Source organism: Aulostomus chinensis, chromosome 12 (assembly GCF_037954235.1).
Source record: "Aulostomus chinensis isolate RoL2024-O1b breed Wild chromosome 12, RoL_Achi_v1.0, whole genome shotgun sequence".
Lineage (NCBI taxonomy): Eukaryota > Metazoa > Chordata > Actinopteri > Syngnathiformes > Aulostomidae > Aulostomus > Aulostomus chinensis.
The window spans coordinates 2345937-2365237 of record NC_141331.1 but is presented as its reverse complement, the minus strand read 5'-3'; the positions used below and the strand labels follow the sequence as shown (position 1 = coordinate 2365237).

At 46.6% G+C, this 19301-nt stretch overlaps 1 protein-coding gene across 13 annotated transcripts in view; it reads right to left on the bottom strand.

The window, feature by feature from the left end:
* The window catches only part of tns1b (tensin 1b), a 150419-nt gene that overhangs the window by 30040 nt on the left and 101078 nt on the right, over window positions 1-19301 (bottom strand). For 10 of the 13 annotated variants that reach the window (XM_086219620.1, XM_086219615.1, XM_086219618.1 and 7 more), the window contains 12 exons: window positions 19008-19057; window positions 16318-16489; window positions 14563-14613; window positions 14357-14479; window positions 13010-13074; window positions 12320-12403; window positions 11156-11268; window positions 11013-11073; window positions 9233-9308; window positions 6234-6363; window positions 6034-6097; window positions 5162-5286 (listed from right to left, as the gene is read on the bottom strand). In XM_086219620.1, coding sequence (XP_086075746.1) covers window positions 5162-5286; window positions 6034-6097; window positions 6234-6363; window positions 9233-9308; window positions 11013-11073; window positions 11156-11268; window positions 12320-12403; window positions 13010-13074; window positions 14357-14479; window positions 14563-14613; window positions 16318-16489; window positions 19008-19057 — 1114 coding nt within the window. Of the gene's footprint in view, window positions 1-5161; window positions 5287-6031; window positions 6098-6233; window positions 6364-9232; window positions 9309-11012; window positions 11074-11155; window positions 11269-12319; window positions 12404-13009; window positions 13075-14356; window positions 14480-14562; window positions 14614-16317; window positions 16490-19007; window positions 19058-19301 lie in introns of all 13 variants that reach the window. The other 3 variants (XM_086219616.1, XM_086219627.1, XM_086219626.1) reach the window with 1 other exon arrangement.

Sequence of the window (19301 nt, the reverse complement as noted above, 5' to 3'; positions counted from 1 at the left end):
TGAGGGGCCAGGACCCTCCTCAGAGACGGAACAGGTTCTAAATCTTGCCCTTTAGAAGCAGGGTCTGTCAGGCAAGGCTCAAGGGTGCCACGCTGACGCTGACCTGGATTGGTGACCTTCTCCATGTTGTGGTCCAACAGCCAGTAGGGAGCGTAACAACAAACGTGTTTCTTCTTGTTCCAAACTGAGCCCCTTGTCTGGTCTGTCCATCCCTTCTACTGGATAAGATACAGCCGTGGGAACAAGAACACACACACACACACACACACACACACACACACACACACACACACACACACCTCCCTCTGACTAATGTGTACCAGATCAAAAAGGAAACATTTACCTCCTGGAGATAGAAGCGCGCACGCACACGCGCACACACACACACACACACACACACACACACACACACACACACACACACACACACTGGTTGGACATTGAGGATAAACAGTAACTTATTATCCATTCTCTGAGGGGTCCTATGATGTCACGTTGATACAGGGCCACACTGGAGAGGGTGAAACCTGCTTCTCTCCTGCTACCAGAGTCCAGGAGGTAGCCAGCAGGTCCTCAGGTATTCAGCAATACCCAGCATGCACTTCAACGCCTCTGACTCTATGAAAGCCGTTCATCTGACTGACGTCAAGCTTGGCGTGTGCTCGAGGAGGTGCCACCTGGGTTCTACGTGGGTCTGAGATGACAAGCTGGATCCTGGATAGTTTTGATGCAGTCTGTCTCTGTGTGGTGATCAAAGGTGACCACAGTCAAAGGTTGCCAGCCAGGACGGACTTGACGCCGGCCATGGCCTCAAGCTCAACCACAGACACTTCCTGTTCATTTGTTCATAAAAAACAACCTTCATGAGAGCTGAGGCTGTAGGTGGGGTGCATCGGCTACCGATCGCACCATTTTATGAGTCAAAATATATTTTTAGTGGTTTTCAATGGATTTTGTTTCATGACAACATTTAAAGCATCAGAGAATCCGTTTCTAAACGTTTATTTAAACTGGCTTTCTACTTTTGTTTGGATTGTACTTCATCATATTTGAGCTCGAATGAACCATGGCTTATCAGGTGGTGTGTGAAGCACTTTAAGAAGTTACTGATAAAAGCATTACTGTTCCTCACTGTGCATCTCAGCAGACGAGCATCTTTGACTGCGACGTTTCAGTGCTGAGCAGAAACTTTTGCTTTTGATGAATCGGGAATTCTTGAGTTGTGAACGTAACTGAAGCAGAAAAACTTAGCCAGATTCCTCCAGACAAAGTGGCCTCTACATCTCCACTTTACTACTCACGTGATGATGATAGGACGAACGATGTCAGCTGCTGAATGAGTTTCTCTCCGGGGTTCCACACTGACGGACTAAACACTGGCTCAGCTCTCCAGTAATCCCAGTTTGAAAGCAGCCATCAGCTGCTTGGAGCCGCAGGGATGTCAAAGACCCAGATTCACCACTAAACTCTGAGAGAGAGGGTTTTCTCCGGGGCTGAGCAGGAGGGTATGAACCCACACTAACATTCTTCGTCACTCCTCCTCCTGACAACAAGCACAAAAGAGCTTCAGTGGAGTGGAGGAGTCGGCCTTTAACTCCTCGCTGACGGAGGGACGAGCCCTCACAGCCTGGAGACCGAGTGGGGACCCACAACCAGAGGGAGACGGGATCAGAATATTAAGTTCCTGCCATTAAAATCCCTGTTTGCACACCGTCGTCACCCCAGATGGGCTTTACCCAGCCAGCCAGAGGAGGCGCTAGAGTGACCACCAGGATTCAGGGTTCAACAGCAAAATATTATGATGATAATAATATCAAAATATTGTGTTTTTATAACATCACATATGCAGTTATTTTACCTGATTTTTTTTTATTTCATGTTTCACAAAAAGACAATGGCATCAACTGCTGGGGTGAAATTTGGAACCAGTGGTGATCCTGATTCTTTAGCGCCCGTTTCCCTTCACTGCTGTCCGTCTGTTCCGTGTTTGCGTGTGTGCTTGTTTCTACCGTCTCCTCTCGCCTCTCGTCTCAGTTATTCCAGAAATGCGGGAAGCTGCTGGGTCCATCACTGGGGACCGAAGGGTAAACGACACAAGAGTCCGTCACCCCCCAAAATATGGTTGTCTGTCTGCTCCTCACACTCCTCATTTCTCCACAGCAGAGGTGCGATGGACTCGCGTTGGCAAAGAATGCACAAAAAAAAAAAGGAAACCAAGAACCACGTCATCCTGGATAAAACGTGATGAGTGCAGTAGCTCCCACAGAGAAGAAACTGAAGTTTTTGTTTGTGACCAACACTTGAGACGATTTACGTTCTCTCTTGTTTTGCTTCTTGGCTCCTTCACAGGAACTAATTGCCCTTTCAGCTCGAACGAGTGTGAAGCCAAATGACAGTAGAAATGCAGCCGTTTCCTGGAAACCTCCTCGCTGCTGCTGCTGCTGGAGCAAAATACATTCACTTTTGACAAAGCGTACAACAATGAGAGTAGGAGACTAAATACATGACCTCAAGAAAATAAATAGATGATTAAACTGAATTAATTAAAGGTATAATTGCATTTCCTCCAGTGCAGACCAGGATTACCCCCTCATGTTCCAAAATTAGGCTGCTGTTATTCAGCTACTACACACATTCACACATACCAGGCAGACAAATTCCAATCAGCCCCTGGTGGCTGGATGCAGTATAGCGCACCACAAGCATGACGCATCTTTGTAGTCCAACAGGAAGTTGGCGCCTCCATGGCTCCCTCCACAAAAAAAGCCAACTGGATTTTTTTTTAATGGATTTTCTATTATTGCAGAAAATCACTTGTGTGGTGACCAAAAATGTATAAGACTATTCACATATTCTTCCCAGTAGAAATATATTCATTCTCTCCTCCATGTAGCTGCGCCACACTAGCATCAGTAGTAGCAGAGGACGGCCGTGCAGGAAACAGCACACTTTGCTGTTGACACCCAAAACGAGCCTCCAGCAGCAGAGGTCCACCTGTACAACACCTCCAGAAAACGTGTTCGCGATACAGGGAAATTCCAGTTCAGACCACAGTGTCACTGCCGCCTGGCTGACATCTGTCTCTGTCTCTCTCACACACACACACACACACACACACCCTTGTACTTCTATCTTTGTGAGGACTTTCACTAACGTACTATATTCCCTAGCCCCTCCCCTAACCATCTCAACTGACTGCCGGACCCTAACCTTGACCCTAACCCTAACCTGAACCTGATTCTAACCTCAACCCTAAAACCAAGTCTTGACCTTCAAACGGCCCTTTGAAGATGTGAGGACCGGCTAAAATGTCCTCACTCTGTTGGTTAACTACATATTCTAGTCCTCACTATGTAGCAAGTACAAGAAAACACACACACACGTTAATATCCACCACTAAAAAAGGATGACAGCCTTTCCTATTTTAGCAAGGGTTATTTCAGAGTGGCATCAACACTTAATGAGTGGTGATAGAAGGTAACCAAATGACCTTTGACCTTCTGACTAGCTAGTAAACAAATAAAAGAAAAACAGAGTAAATCAAGGACAGAAAATCTATCGTTAAATTCGCAAGTTTGGTGATTAATGGTCTTTTAAACTGCACACTGAGCACTTTTTTTAGCCGTCATCCAAAATAGTCTCAACGAAGTGATGTAGTAATCTAGATTACTAATCCTGATCTAGATTACTAATCCTGATTACCTGTTACAAAGGCTGAGAGAAGCTTGTGAGTGCAGCCGTTCATTCTGCACAGCTTCCATGTTGTGCTGTGTTTTGTTTGAATCGTTTCTACAGTTGAGCGCCAGCAGCTCAGGACTCTCCAGTCTTACAGTATTTAACACGCAAGTTGCAGTATTTTTTATGTTGTAAAGAGAGGAAAGAAGGATTTGTACCACACCCTGGGGTTGGGTGATTTCTTTTAGTTAGAATGGATCTTTACAAAACTGATAATGGAGGAAAAATGATGGTTTAGGAAGTGGCGTTGAGGAATTCTCCGGAATATTGATGCTGAGGAATATCGGCACTCACAGAATCCCACTGAAGCTGTTCAAGTGTGATATCAACTCGACCTAGACTGGATCTTCCTGGGTCGTGCTTCACCCATCCAGCGCTGGGTCCTGGTGGCTGACAGACAGACGCGGCAACAGCACACGCCTGGTATTTTGGAAGTAAAGGCAACAAGCTCGCTGCTATCATTCTGGGCGTAGCATTGCTTCCTTTTTTGGGTGACGAAGAAAGTACAACTTTGGTTACGGAGTGACCACTGTTCCATCAACAGGCAGGCTGTGTCCATGCCTGTGGCTCAACCCAGGAATGCCTCACACTGCAACAGCGTCAGGTCCCACCGGGCCTGTTGGGTTCTCTGTGGTTCTGACTTAACCACAAATGAACTGTGTGGTACCGGCGCTTCTCCTCCCTTTCCAAACACGACCTTCCGTTCACATCAAAGACAGAACAGAAACATTCCTGATACTTGTAGGGGCTCCGGTTTCCTCTGATGTCCTTTATGAAAGACCTCCGTAAACTCCCCAAACCTCTGACTTCACCTGTAAGCACACGAGCACGTCTGAGACAACCTCCCATCCGTGTGAGCTACGCCCACGCCATGACCTCTCGGTGACCCTGGCCTGACAGTCAAAGAGATGCAAGTGTGAAAAACCTCTTCAAGCTCCCCGGAGAGGCAGGCGTGATCCGTCCACGCGATGTCACACAGACGGCCCAGACAAAAACAGCCTTGTTACACAGCCGAGTGTGTGAGTGTATTTGTATGACTATGTTAGTGGGGACATTTGTGGACGGTCCACCATGTCAGACATCCTTTATGGGGCTGAAGTTAAGGTGAGATCTGGGTTTAAGGTAAGTGACGCTGTTTATCTGGGATGGTTTGGGAAAGGGGCGGGGAAATGAAGCATTCCGACAAGGACCCTCATTCTAAGAGAAATGGAACCTAAAATAGCATCCTAACTTCCTCCTGAACGTATTAAACGCATTTCCACAGTCACATGCGGTTTGCTGTTGTAAGTGAACTTTTGCACTGAAGGGTCATGACAGAATCATGGCGATAGGGAAGCCGTGTGTCGTCTGTTGTTGGACTCGTTCAACCGTGGTCTTCCTCCCCACACACACGTCCACATATCGTCTCCGTCCCGACTGCACTCACCGTCTGTTGTGTCCTCACAGCTCTGATTGAAGTTCTCGTACGAGTCCCAGCGTATCAGAGGATCCTGGGTGTTGTAGTCCACCGAGACGCTCGGCCCGTTCTCCAGGTGATCCACACCTTGACCAGAAGTACCAAGAGGCAGAGCCAGCATGTGAATATCTTTCAGAGGGAAGGATGTGTCAAAATTTGTCACTCTTGGACGTTTTATATTTTTTTAGTTTCCGAACACAAACAGAGAGCTGAATTATTCTACTTCTTGTTCTGCACAATGAAACATGTTTGACAGGATAAGTGTGTATGAACCTGCTGAAAATGAACGTGTGACATGAGTTCTGCACAGGTACATTCATCTGGACCTGACGTGAGCCAGCTCTCCTGACAGCCACGCTCATTTACACAAATACAAGCAAAATTACCCAAAATAGAAAACACACCTCTTCTAGCGTGTAACTTTAATTTGCATGGAACTTTCCCCTTAGGATCCATGGAACCTCATCACATAAAGTTATGAAAAAATTCTGCTCCTTTCAGGGTCCGTGCAGAACCTTCAAGGACTTTTTCTTCAAAATAAGTAGAATGAAAAATGGGCTTTGAGGAACAATCTCGGCGTCACAAGCGGAAGTGTTGCATCTCTTGGCAAATATCAGTCGTATTAACATGAAACTCGAGGGTTTTTTTTCTCTACCACTTCATCGAGGGTTTGTGGAACCGTAGCGCCTCGTCAGCAGCTGTTCAGAAAAGCCCTTTCGAGCTTCATGATGATTCATTTTGAGGAAAAAAAATTCAAGCCCAGCAGGGTGAGTGAACAGATTCGAATCCTCTGCGACTGAACAAAGATGAGAGATCTGAAATCAACACATTGATGCTTACCATGAATCTTTTCTGGCCCGAAGGAAAAAATAAACTCCACTTTCCCATATTCTGGGAACCTCTCATCTGCACACAGGACAAATGAGAATTAGTCTTCAAACATTGATTGTGATTCGGTGACACCATCCTGACAGCGGCAAACAGAGGATGGCGAGACATCATGAGATCACGCATCAGCTGGATGGGGAGGACTCGGCCCAACCTTTGAAGGTCTCATCAAGCTCTTCCTTCCCAAAGATGATCCCCAGGTCGTGAACGGCACACGTGTGAAACTGCACCCGGAAGATCACGTCCCGGCACGGACCACGGTAGCGCTTGTGGTAGCACTTCAGCTGCAGGGTGAAGGACGACGTTAGAATGACATCAGGCAGCACCGACACAGCACAACACTTTCAACAGATTGTACCTGGATGACGTGAAACTAATAAATGTAAGAATGTAATTCATTAATTGAATGTCTCTGGCTACTGTTTACAGGCTGTTCTGTCACATCTGTCCTGTATGAGGTACAGCGCTTCCACACTCTAAACTTTCCACATTTGAACAGACACTGAACCCAAACAGATTTGTGACTGGAATCATTTGAGGGTCGAGCTGCATCTCAAATCAGTCAGCTTTCAGATGATCCAGACCCCCGAGGACCCCGTGTCCCCCAAATAAAGACGACAAAAGGGTCTAAGGTGGGTCTCAGAGAGTTAGGAGCAAACCACAACAAAGTTCAAAAATGTGTCTCCAATCCGGAGACTTACTAGGAAAAAATCCCACCGTTCATGAGACCAGCTGTCATCAACGAATCACTTCAGTCACACTTCCAACTTCAACTTCAGTCAAATTCTGACTCTTGATCACTTCTAAAGTGTCAGTTTTGCACAATCCAGTAGTTTCAGATTCAAGAGCCTCTCACAGCCTCGCCGCCTTAACGAGCATCAACAGCTCAGCCAGCATCCATTAGCCCGTCTTAAATAAAGGATGAGACATCAGCTCAGCTCTGAGGTCCAAAAATGGAACTCTAAGTGCTTTCAGGGAATCCCTCACGCTGAAATCATGACCCTGAGGACACCTCATGGACAACTTTGCGTCCTGAAAGACAGCAGTTTTTCTGCTTGTCCTAAAAATAAAACCTAAGTACTCACAGGTGCAACTTTATTGAGGATCTTTAAATGAGAAAATGAGCCCCAAAATATCCCTCAATAAATTAAAGGATCAAAAAGTAGTAAAAGATCCCAAACGATTTTGAAATACTACTTTAAGCATGCAAAACAGGGTTGTAGAAAAGGAATATATTTGTCCGTCATAGTTTCCAGCAAAGATATTGTGTGCTAATGAGGGTCTATAAAGGTAGCTTTAGGGGCCGGCCAGCTGTCTTCTCCCAGGGTTTTATGGTCCTGTTAGTTCGGTGAATGAATTCTATAAACTGCTCCAGCTCATGTATCCTGCACACGAATCCAACATCTCACTGGAAAAACAGGCAGGAATCCCCCACTACTGCTAAACTACAGGAATCAATGTGTTTGGTACATTAGCATGAACGCTAATCCTCAAGTCACATCTGTTGATCTTTCTATTACTGCAAAAGAGTAACAAAGGGAAAACACATCCAGACAGATATTAAGATAGAAATGATTCATTGTGTTGCTGTTGAGAGAGCAGCACAGGGCCGAGTCCTCAAACCAAGAAAAAAGCTGATCAACACTCAGTTCCTGTGCTGTTCCACGGTTCTAAGCATTTGTTTGTGTGTTTATGCAGCAGCTAACAAGTGCTTGTCGGAGGTCCCGGGGGTCATTCAAGGTCATCAGGGGGAAAACAAAAGAAGCCTGAAGCTCAGTGGTGGTGACCTTGAAGTCATGTGACCCTGGTGTAGCTCCTTCATAGGCTACCGTTAGCTTAGCACTGCTAACGTAGCGTCCAGGCTTCCAGCATCATCAGAGGGTTCATCAGTGAAGATGATCTTGATGAACTAAACCTGGAAGATCATCAACTTTTGTTCACCAGAGCTGATTTACTGGTTCAATCACCACAATCACATGGAGCGATCCTATTGGCTGCTGGGGGAGGAGCCAGGAGATGACCACTTCCTGTTGGTGGAGGAACCAGGAGATGACCACTTCCTGCTGGACTACAAACTCACCTCATCCCTGACATGACCACTTCCTGCTGGATTACAAACACTCCTCATCCCTGACATGACCACTTCCTGCTGTACTACAAACACTCCTCATCCCTGACATGACCACTTCCTGGTGGACTACAAACACTCCTCATCCCTGACATGACCACTTCCTGCTGGACTACAAACACTCCTCATCCCTGACATGACCACTTCCTGCTGGACTACAAACACTCCTCATCCCTGACATGACCACTTCCTGCTGGACTACAAACACTCCTCATCCCTGACATGACCACTTCCTGTTGGACTACAAACACTCCTCATCCCTGACATGACCACTTCCTGCTGGACTACAAACACTCCTCATCCCTGACATGACCACTTCCTGCTGGACTACAAACACTCCTCATCCCTGACATGACCACTTCCTGCTGGACTACAAACACTCCTCATCCCTGACATGACCACATCCTGTTGGACTACAAACACTCCTCATCCCTGACATGACCACTTCCTGGTGGACTACAAACACTCCTCATCCCAGACGTTACCACTTCCCTCTGGACTACAAACACAACTCATCCCTGACATGACCACTTCCTGCTGGACTACAAACACTCCTCATCCCTGACATGACCACTTCCTGTTGGACTACAAACACTCCTCATCCCTAACATGACCACTTCCTGCTGGACTACAAACACTCCTCATCCCTAACATGACCACTTCCTGGTGGACAACAAACACTCCTCATCCCTAACATGACCACTTCCTGCTGGACTACAAACACTCCTCATCCCTAACATGACCACTTCCTGGTGGACAACAAACACTCCTCATCCCTAACATGACCACTTCCTGCTGGACTACAAACACTCCTCATCCCTAACATGACCACTTCCTGGTGGACTACAAACACTCCTCATCCCTAACATGACCACTTCCTGCTGGACTACAAACACTCCTCATCCCTAACATGACCACTTCCTGGTGGACTACAAACTCTCCTCATCCCTGACATGACCACTTCCTGCTGGACTTCACCCCAGCAGCGCTCTAACTCCTTAGCATCTGATGTCGTGCCTTCTTACCAGGATGTCCCCTTTGAGAAGAAGTCCAGGTTCGATGGTGATGCAGATGCTCGTCTGACTGTCCCCTTGAACGTTGCTGCAGGAGACAAAAACACGCTATATTATGCAACACCCTTCCATCACCACTAATGCAACTATGACATCATTTCACTGCTTCTCTTTACTTCAGTCTTTTTGATGTCGGTATAATCGTGCACACATGATGTCCATCATCTCCTTACAGCCGTGGCGGTGCAGAGCTGGACTCATTTTGTGCATTAGTGTCTACATGATCGAACAAGTGGACGAGCGGGATCAAAGCTGGTCAGTACTAATAGGGAGCACGTGAAGGAATGAGGTTTAGAGCCTGCGAGGGTCCACAGTCTAGGTAGAAACATTTTTATTAAAGGAGCTCAGAGGAGTTCACACACTCACACACTCAGTGAGCGAAGTGCAAACCTGTCTCCTTCCTACTGGAAGGAAGGATGGAGACTTTATGTCACTGACCTCAAAGACAGCGGATGGCATGAGCGTGTGTCATGTAAAGACCCTCAGATATGAAGCCTTTCAGCCTCTTCTAGCTCAATTTTTTTTTTTTTGGGGGGGGGGGGGGTTATGACCCAAAAAACTGCTGATTTCAGCAGTAAAATAGACCTCCAGCTGTCTGCAGTTTCCCTCAACAGCCAAGACTGGTGAAAAAACTCCAAGGTCATATAAAGATATTTTGTACACACTTGTTATTTCACATGTGAATATTTGCATTTACATACAGTGTGTGAACTACAGGCCTATTAAACGCGTGTAGATCAGAGCACGGATGAAAACATACTGGTTTAATTATGTGGTTTTGTATTCCGGTACATATGAAGTTTACATTAAGATATTTACAATATTTATGTGATAATATCTTAATATGTAAAATAATCAGAGTTTACAGGTGGAAACAACAAGAAAATCAATTAATATTTTTCACATGGTTGGATTTTGTGTTCATGGTTAAGAAAAATGAATGAAAACACGTCTAAAAACCATGTGGTTTGGGTTCATATGGTCACGTGGGTTTTAACGTGTTCACATTCACGTGTGCATCACGTGTGGTGGAGTGATACATTTGCAAACATTAGCTTTAATCCACTTAAATAACTCAGGCTGTGTTTCAAGCTCATCCTGCTGTGTGCGCAGTTTTGAGGCTACAAACATTTACGTTTGCACCTCGAGTGCTAAAATAAAGACATCCAAAACACGTAGGACGACCGAGAAAGATTCTCCGTCGAAAGAGAATAAAACACCCACACACGTTAAGGTGCTCGCTAAGGAGGGCTGACTCAGGGCAACTGGACTGGGATGTTTTCTAAATGAGGAACTTCATCGAGTCCAGTTTCTCAACCTTCCTTGGAGAAGTTCTGCATCCCTGCATCTCCTCTCCTCCCAAAACAACAAGAGTGAGTCACGAAATCCAGAGTTTCCTGTCTGGCTTTGGGAACCAGTCGGGTCCTCTGGCAGGATAACCCTGCAGGCGTCCACACAAATGCCTGTTTGCCCATTTCATTGGTTCTCCAAACAACCATAGTAATGACTGAAGTAGGGTAACAAGAGCCTGCAGCTGGGGAGGCTAGCTAAATACAATAATGTCAGAGAAGCAGCGAGCGTAAACTGGCCAGTGAACTTATGTGTGTGTATATTAGGGGGCAGGGGAGTTCGGGGGAGCCTATAAAGGACAAGCGGGTTTTTATTGTCGAGCCATTACAAGCTGACTGTCCCTGAAATCTTGTAAAAGCATTGGAGTGTGATTATGGCTTACTAGATCCCAGATGTGTAGACGGGCTGCATCGCCTGGTAGATCTTCAGGAAGGGCCGGCACCCTGAAAACAATAAATACACGCGTTTGCATCCCACTTGCATATGTTAACGTGTGTGTGTGTGTGTGTGTGTGTATCCACTCACCTCCTTTAGACTCAAAGTTGGGGATGCCATGCATGATGACGTGGTGAAGGAACAAGGGTTTGTTGTTGATCTTGATGTGTCCGGAGAGCAGGCCGCTGAAGTACTCCACGTACCTGAGCAGTTCACAGTCATGAGGAGCGAACAACGCCACCAGACATCCTTCACATCCACATTGCATCACAGTTCCAAATATTGTGCAACATATGGATGGAGGTCTGTGCTCGTCTCACCCAAAAAGCTTATTTTGAAGTACAGGTACTCACAAATCAGAGTCTTGAGCTCACAAAGATGTTTTTCCCTGCTGCATTTGTTCTTTATGACTCCAGAATGCAGAAAGAGCCCGCCACATATATTTAGCTTGTAGCTAACTGGGGCAAACAACCAAAAGAGTACCAGTTAGTTTCCTTTTATCTCAAATCCAAGTCTGAGTATAGAAGATGTGGATTATCCCCGACGATGACCTTGAGAGTTCGTAACTGACTTTTTTTTTTCCCACAGTTGTAAGCCGTCAGTCTCCATTAGCTTGAAGCAAACATGGCTGGCTCCTTCTGCATCCTGGAGTCCACAAGAACCAACGCAGCAGGGGAAGAATGTTTCAAAATACACTTCTTGGGTGAATTATGACTTTACTATTTAGAGGTCATCAGCTTATCTAATGCAGTATTCAAGACATCAACCACTGTGTCATGATTTGCCCGACTGCCATCTTAGTCCCTGTAATGGTCACACAGCACACAGTTCTACTGGGAATGGTGGGTAAATCTAGGAGGTTACTGTATCTTCCACAGACGCTTGTCAAACACACCGGTGAAGCAAAACAAGGGCTGTTTTCCTCCAGATTGTGAGCTGCCTCTTCCATAACCTCACATCTCGTACCTACGTTTATGTATAACTTTACAGGCACTGCACTGACAAAAAACAAAACCACGGTAAATAAAGATGTCATCCAAAGCTTTCCCAAAAACAACAGATGTAACAAGTCAAAGTGTGGCTGGTGATGGTGGAGCAACATCACTCCTGCAGGAGGGGGCAGGCGTCTGCAGCAAACACCTTTAGCTTGGGAATGTTGCTACAGTGCTGTGACCAGCGTAAATAAGGCCGGCTGTGTCTGCGTGAGACAGAAGTCAAATCCAACTTGACAACAAGAGCCGGTGGAGGACTGACCTTCTCTGCGAGGGCTGACCCACAGGAAGCACTTTGTCTTCATAGAAACGCTTCATGGCAAACCTGTCCAGAGCCTGGTCGGCGCTGCATCACAACAGGAAACACGTCTGGTTACAATCTGCCTCAAACACTTGCGGTGAACTAAAGTATCTTATACATGTGTGTGCAGCTTTATCATAGTTCCAGATGATAATCTGATACGAGCAGATAAAAAAGTCACGGTGGGACACCATGATAACCCGATCTCATATTATAGGTGAAACAATCATGAAAAGGACACGATCTCTTATCACCACATGACAAATTTCAAGCAGACACCGTGAAACTCTGTCTTCAGAGAGAAGATCTGGTGTTTTTCTCAGAGTTTAACACTCAAATCTCTGCTTCCTAGACGGCCTGGAGCTCTGGTAAATGTTGTTTTGTAGTTTAGAAAACGCTCCCTTTTGTGTAGGGACAGAGTGTCTGAGTTGGGCTGCACTCATGAAAACAAAAGCAAGAAAAGCATCTATCATTTCTGAAGCCGTTGTTAGGATATCGAGCACTCCTCCAGATGCAAGTGTTGTCCAGTCTCATGATAAAACTCCTCCTCCTTGTTTATCAGGTCTTTGTCAGATGTGAGCTCCGGTCTTGTGATGATAATGATCCCTTTAATTCCTCCACTGTGACGTCACAGCTCGCTGTAACACCCACCTGGCAGATATGTTGCTGTAATGCATGTATGCAGCCACCACCACGCCAGTTCTGCCTCGGTTACCCTGAAACACAAACAAGGGTCAACAACATGCTTCACTCCTGTTTGTTGTAGTTACTTGAATGAGCCACTGGGGGGTGGAAGGGTCAACTCGTCTGGATGTGTGTTATTAACAACCACAATGGTTGGATTCAATGATCCAGGTACTCAGCGGTACAAACGTGAGTCTTCAGAGCTCAACTATGAGGTTCCACAAGCCAGAATCTTCTTCGTATTCTCCACACAGGAGTCGATTATTAGCTATGAATTAGCCGCAACCCCCCGAGTTCGACTCACCACCACAAGCAACGGCATCTTTTCCTGGACAAGCCTCAAGTTTGTATCTTGTTTTAAGAGGAACAGCTTTTACTGGTGAGCTCACTGAGAATGACTACACTACCCACAATCCTAGAGTGTAGCAGTCTCTGATCGGTTGAGGATGCGTTGGTTGGAGAGGAACCCGGCTGCTTTAACATGATTTATGTTTCTGACGAGAAACAACAAATATTTGGACATTATTTAGTCACTGATATCATTGACAAGTTAGCTAGCGACAAACACGGCATTCACCAAGTGCAGTCACGCTGAACAATACTGGGTCGGAAACATGGTTTGGCTGAGCAGTTCCACACTCCTCAACTGAACATCCACACACTTGCCTTCAATGCCACAACTCATCTGCTCGCTGGTGGGAGTGGTTCCAGCTTAAACTCTCTTAGAAAAGAATTTGGTGAAACATCAAATTTACTTCAGAAAGCGGAGCTGTTGCAAAGTCAAGTCATGTCTGGGTGTGGCCTAGGCTACTACATCAACAAGGCAGCGGGCTGCTTTAACACTTGTCTTCGTCCTTCAAACCGAGTGTGCTCCAGCGTATAAATATCACCAGGCTGCTGGAAATGATTTGTTGACATGTGGAAAGCCAGCAGAACCTCCCTCCTCAGTGACCACCGCAAGGTCCGAGCCCACACTGCAGAATTACTCAACTCAGAGAAAATAACAGCAGTTGTTTGTAACCTCCCTGTGGAAACATCTTGGAATGAAGCAAGAGGCCGTCGTCAGTGTTGCACAACAGGAGGAAAACACCAGAGCTAACCTGAAATGATTCTGGATGACATTTGGAACCTCAGCCGTGTCTGGATGGTTCGTAGTGACGAGTGTGGCTGCCAGCACGAGGATGCTGGCGGGTCAGGTTCAGTCCTTATTCTTTTGTTCATGGTAAAAATCGCCATGTTGCGCGTCACTCGTGTGTTTTTCTAACAAAAATTCTTCTCCCTTTCCCCTGAGTGCTGGTGTTTCCTTCCTCTCACCTTGTTGTGTATAACCACCACGTTGTGGCTGTCGGCGCTCAGCCACGTGTCCATGGCCTTGCAGATGCTACAGATCTTGTCCAGGGCTGGAGCGTGGTGGTCAGGCCAGCCGAAGTCCAACACCTGGGGGAGGGGGAGGGGGAGGGGGAGAGACCGAGTCAGACTGGTGGTGAGGGATGGGAGAGAAGAAGAGAAGAAGACTTTACCTTTGGGTTCAGTTGGCTGATGTCATAGCGCTTCTCACTGAGGTTGAAGAGCTGGCAAAGAAGCAAAATACACACCGTTATCAACTTTTTTCATCATTCAAAATCAGCAGCTTAACCCTTAACAGCCCACCAGCCAAGACCCAGCAGGCTGCAACAGCTCTTTCTCCGCTTCGTCATTCTCTCTCTACTGAGCACCATCTGGCTGCTACACCAGCTAGCGTGAGCGACCTGGTCCTCCTCCGTTGCCAAGCTAACTTACAGAGTGTGAACAAATAATTCTCACTGTCCTCTCTACAGAAAGTGGGAGGAAGACCAACAGGCCTGCTGTGTCTGCATCTCTTCCATGAACCAGTCCACCATCCAGTCCCCCATCAAGCTGGCTTGCTCTCCCTGCCTCCCCTTCCAGAAGCTTCCTTCTTCAACTGTTATTAACATTTCCATGTTTCCTCCATTCTGTGTTATAAACATCTCCTGCACGTCTGTCCCTCCTGGTGAGGGATCCTCCTCCCCTCCTCACCCTGAGGTTTCTCCCATTTTTCCCTGTTCAAGGTTTTCTATGGAGTTTCTCCTCAGTCGATGTGAGGCTCTGAGGGCAGAGGATGTTGTTATGATGCCATGAAGCCTGGAGACAAACTGGTGGGGAAAACAGGCCACAAAGAAAACTGCCTTGCTCTGCCTGTGTCCTCTGTAGCTGGTGTCACACTTCCCAAATCTCAAATGTGTGCTGGTCCTCGTGATATAAATCTCACCATCACGTCTCGTTTCCACATTCGTACGTCTGGAGACCGTTACCACGCTGCAAGTCTTTCTATTTCCTGTAAAAACCTCGGTGACTGCTGATGAAGTTCGCTCAATGGATTCTGGGTCAGACCATTTCCACCTCTGAAGGGTTCCACAAATACTACAGACATACAGTCTTCAAAATTAGCCTCTCAGTAAACAGCGGGCCTTGTGAGAGGTGTCCTCTCGTACCGTAGGGGGGGGGTTAAGGAGTTCTTGTCTTCTTCTTCTTCTTCCTGTATCATCTGAAACTTCATTCATCCCACAAGGAACATTACATAGGGAGGGAAGGGGGAACACGGCACCCTGTGTGGGGCTCGAACCAACAACCCAGAGCTTTCAGGCTTTGCGCGCACCGATGTTTTTATTTTATTTTAGTTCAAAGACCAGGCGCTCCCCTGGGCGCTCTGTGCTGGGGGCGCAGCATTTGTTTAGCTGACACTTTGGTTGCTATGATACGGAATGTCTGCGGAAATAGTCGGCGTCCTCCGTGTGAGGGAAATAAAGACTAAACCAGAGATGGAGAGACGACCCGCCGGTCTGCGACTCGCCAAGAGATTCTGTGGTTGAGGAAACGTTTTGATGAATGCGAACATCTGGAGCTCCTCTGTTGCTGCTGTTCAGCACTCGAACATGAGAAATGTGACAGTTGGTGTTAGTGGGCTTTGTCCCGCCTCCTCCCCTGTGATTGGACGACTGTGTGAAAATTGAAGTTTTTTTTTTTTCCCGACAAATGCTCAGTTTTAACTCTGCAGCAGTGAAGAGAAGAAACTAGCGTCTGATGCACTGAGATGTGTCCAGATGTTACATAATCCCTCCTGAGTGAAAGAGTGTGCCCGAGTGTGTGGAACTGAGACGGATCAGCTGATTCTCATCTGATCCGCAGCTCTAATGACTCCATGTTCCTGCTTCAATCCGCCTCACTTATTGTGAAAAACATCTGCTATTATGCAGCTAGAATGGCGTCCATGTTACCAGGTAGTTGTGTCCATGTTTGGAGCGCAGCATGGAGGCGACCTCCCGCAGGTTGGCGGCGTAGCTCTGCTCCTCCACGCTGCTTGGGAAGGAGACGGAGATGATCCTCTCGGTGATGTAGATCAGGTCCAGCTCGTAGTTCTCGTCCAGGGCCTGCAGCAGACTCACACTCCTGACACACACACACACACACACACACACACACGGTCTTTGATGGTTCTACCTATTCAAGCTGCAGGTCAGAAACAAAACTGATGTGAACCGCTGGACTGTGAGCTGGAACTTAATTAGCAGAAGTAATGCAGCACATGTGATCTATACATGCGCTCGCTGGTGTTTACCAGACCAGAACCTCAGCATCCACCAGGACCTGAACGCTTCAGCTCTCTCCGGATGGTGCATTTGTTTGGCTTACATATTTCTTCATCATATTTTCTTTTAAAATATATTGAGTTTCAAAAAAAAAAAAATCTCCACCACAGAGTCCACAACTAGTTTTCTTGTCATGTACTTTCTGGTCTACTTTTTTCAGTTTGAGGAACATTCCTAAGAAATGTCCTCATTTCCAAGAATAATTCTGATCAAACAACATCTTGTGTTGTTGCCACAGAGAAACGCAGCTCTATTAATGCAGGCGACTACAGAACAAATCCATGTGAAGACCTCTGTGACATCTTTCTCTTCTACCCACTGCTACGTAGCTCTCACTGCAGCTAAGCTAACTAGCGGTTAGCGGTCTGGTGGGGGTCTGGAGGAGGGAGGGGTCTCTATCTGTTGGTCTGGCTTGAGAAGGGATGGAGCATATTCACTTAAAAGTTTAGAGTAGTGATACTCAAGTTATTTGCTGTCGCTGGTTATGAAGTAATTGTTGCCATAGCGATAGAATAACACGGGTTGACACAGAAGTCTCCATGTCTGCTGTATGGTGATCACACAACACATGAACTGACTTCCTGTTCGTGTGTTCAACTGATGAACAACGTCAACACATAATAATTCAATTTGTCTGCTCCTGAACATCACGTCACAAGGGACAAACATCCTAATACAGAGAAGACCACGCGCCACATAAACATCCACTATGACGTCATCGGACCCCAAAGGGGTTCAAGTTGCCTCCTAAAGCCCCCCCCCCCAAATCTGTATTCAACATCTTGTTGTGCATTGAGTCAAGTCAGGAGAGACTGTTTAAGAAGATAAATACAAAAGACGTCAGGTTTGGTCAGATAAGGCGTTGAAGGGGGGAGGAGAGGACGAAATACACGACGGGGATGTGAATGTTCCCCTCGACGGCTGCACGCCGTCTCTGCAGCTAACTTCAAAAGATGCAGTGAGCTATTCTGGCGTGAAGGAGCTGGTTTTTAGGTGAGCAGGTGAAGGGCGAGATGAAGACGTCCAAGGAGGTTTGGAGACTTTGCACACTCAGACTGCAGCATATTTCCCACATTTGTCAGCTGGGAGCAGCCGCTGAGGAAATGGCTCATATGTCTGGGAGGGAGGATCATCTCTGGGTTCTACAGCTGCAGACGCTTTGACTCCCTGACTGGAACGCATTCATCACGCCAGGAAAGCTCCAGATATCACAAACATCTTTTTATGTTTGTTGTTTACAAACAAACCTCAATTTTTATGTCTAATTTCACCGCCGTCTTCCTCACACTACTTCATCTCATTTGTCCCCCCCCCCAAATGGGTGGTCATGGCCAGTGAAGACACCCTTGTTTGGGCCTTACAGACGCTCAGTCACTCACTCACTCACTCACTGAAGCGATTTACCACATCAGATAATGACGCACGACACCAGACGCTCATGTTCACATCGCATGTTTTATCCAGAACCTGAGAAATCAGACTGTAAAACATCTCGCCGGAAATTGAATTAAAGCCTGAGAATGAGGGCCAGTGTTCATCCTGTACCACTGCGAGAGCCTGAAGCCAATAATCAGGAGGTTCTCTGACTTTAAAAGGATGTCGCTTTTTAACATTCGAAGATGGGTTGAAAAGTTCACATTAAACGGGGAGTAAACTGAACCCCGGACGCCTGACTTCAACGTCACCGTGACTGAGCTTCTCCTGTGATGACGCTGGTCGTCTCGTTTAGCCTGTTAGCAGCGGGGAGCCTGCCATCTTACTCTGTTCATGCCAACTTCTCCAGCTTGTTGACAAGCCGAGAATCTGAGCTCAGCTTTTACACTGCAATCTCTTCAAAACAACATTTCCATGCATGACATCACGAGATGAACCCGCGGTGAATCCATACTGAAGTCAAAGTGAACTGTGGAGGTAAAAATGCCAACATGAGGTGGTTTGTTAAGTAGCGGCCGGTACAGGAATGTAAATAATCCTGTCTGGATGACTTCAGCTTCAGTCAGTGTAACAAAAGAGTGACTGATGTCTGGGGTGTCTTCCTTAGAACGAGGGACACAGGCACGCACGCACGCACGCACGCACGCACGCACGCACGCACGCTCCGTGTGCTGCTTAGAGGGTGTCAGATGCTTGACTGTTTTCATAACCGTGAATCGACTCTCTGATTAGCTGAGGAATGAAAATGTCATGCGAGCTTTGCATGTTCAACATGTGGCGTCAGCTTTCACACAATAAATACACAACTGACAACATCTCAGAATAACGGTGTGTGTGTGTGTGTGTGTGTGTGTGTCTGTGATGGTAGAGAGAAGAGCTCGTACCTGGATGGTCTGCGCCGTGACTCCATGCTCTTAGAGGATTTTGTTGAGCCCTAAAAAACACAAAGAAAAATGTTGAGAGCGTCAACACTGTTCTAGAGACACACAGTAACACTCAACAATCAGTGCTATAACACACACACGAGAGGAGATCCTCTCAACAGCTCGGCGCCAAATGGCCATCAAACACAAAGCCTTCAGTTCCTGAGGTAACGGTGCGAAAGCTTCAGCTGGAACTTAAATTGCTGCGGTGTTTATTTGAGACTCCACAGGTTCAATTGTTGTACGTCAGAATTC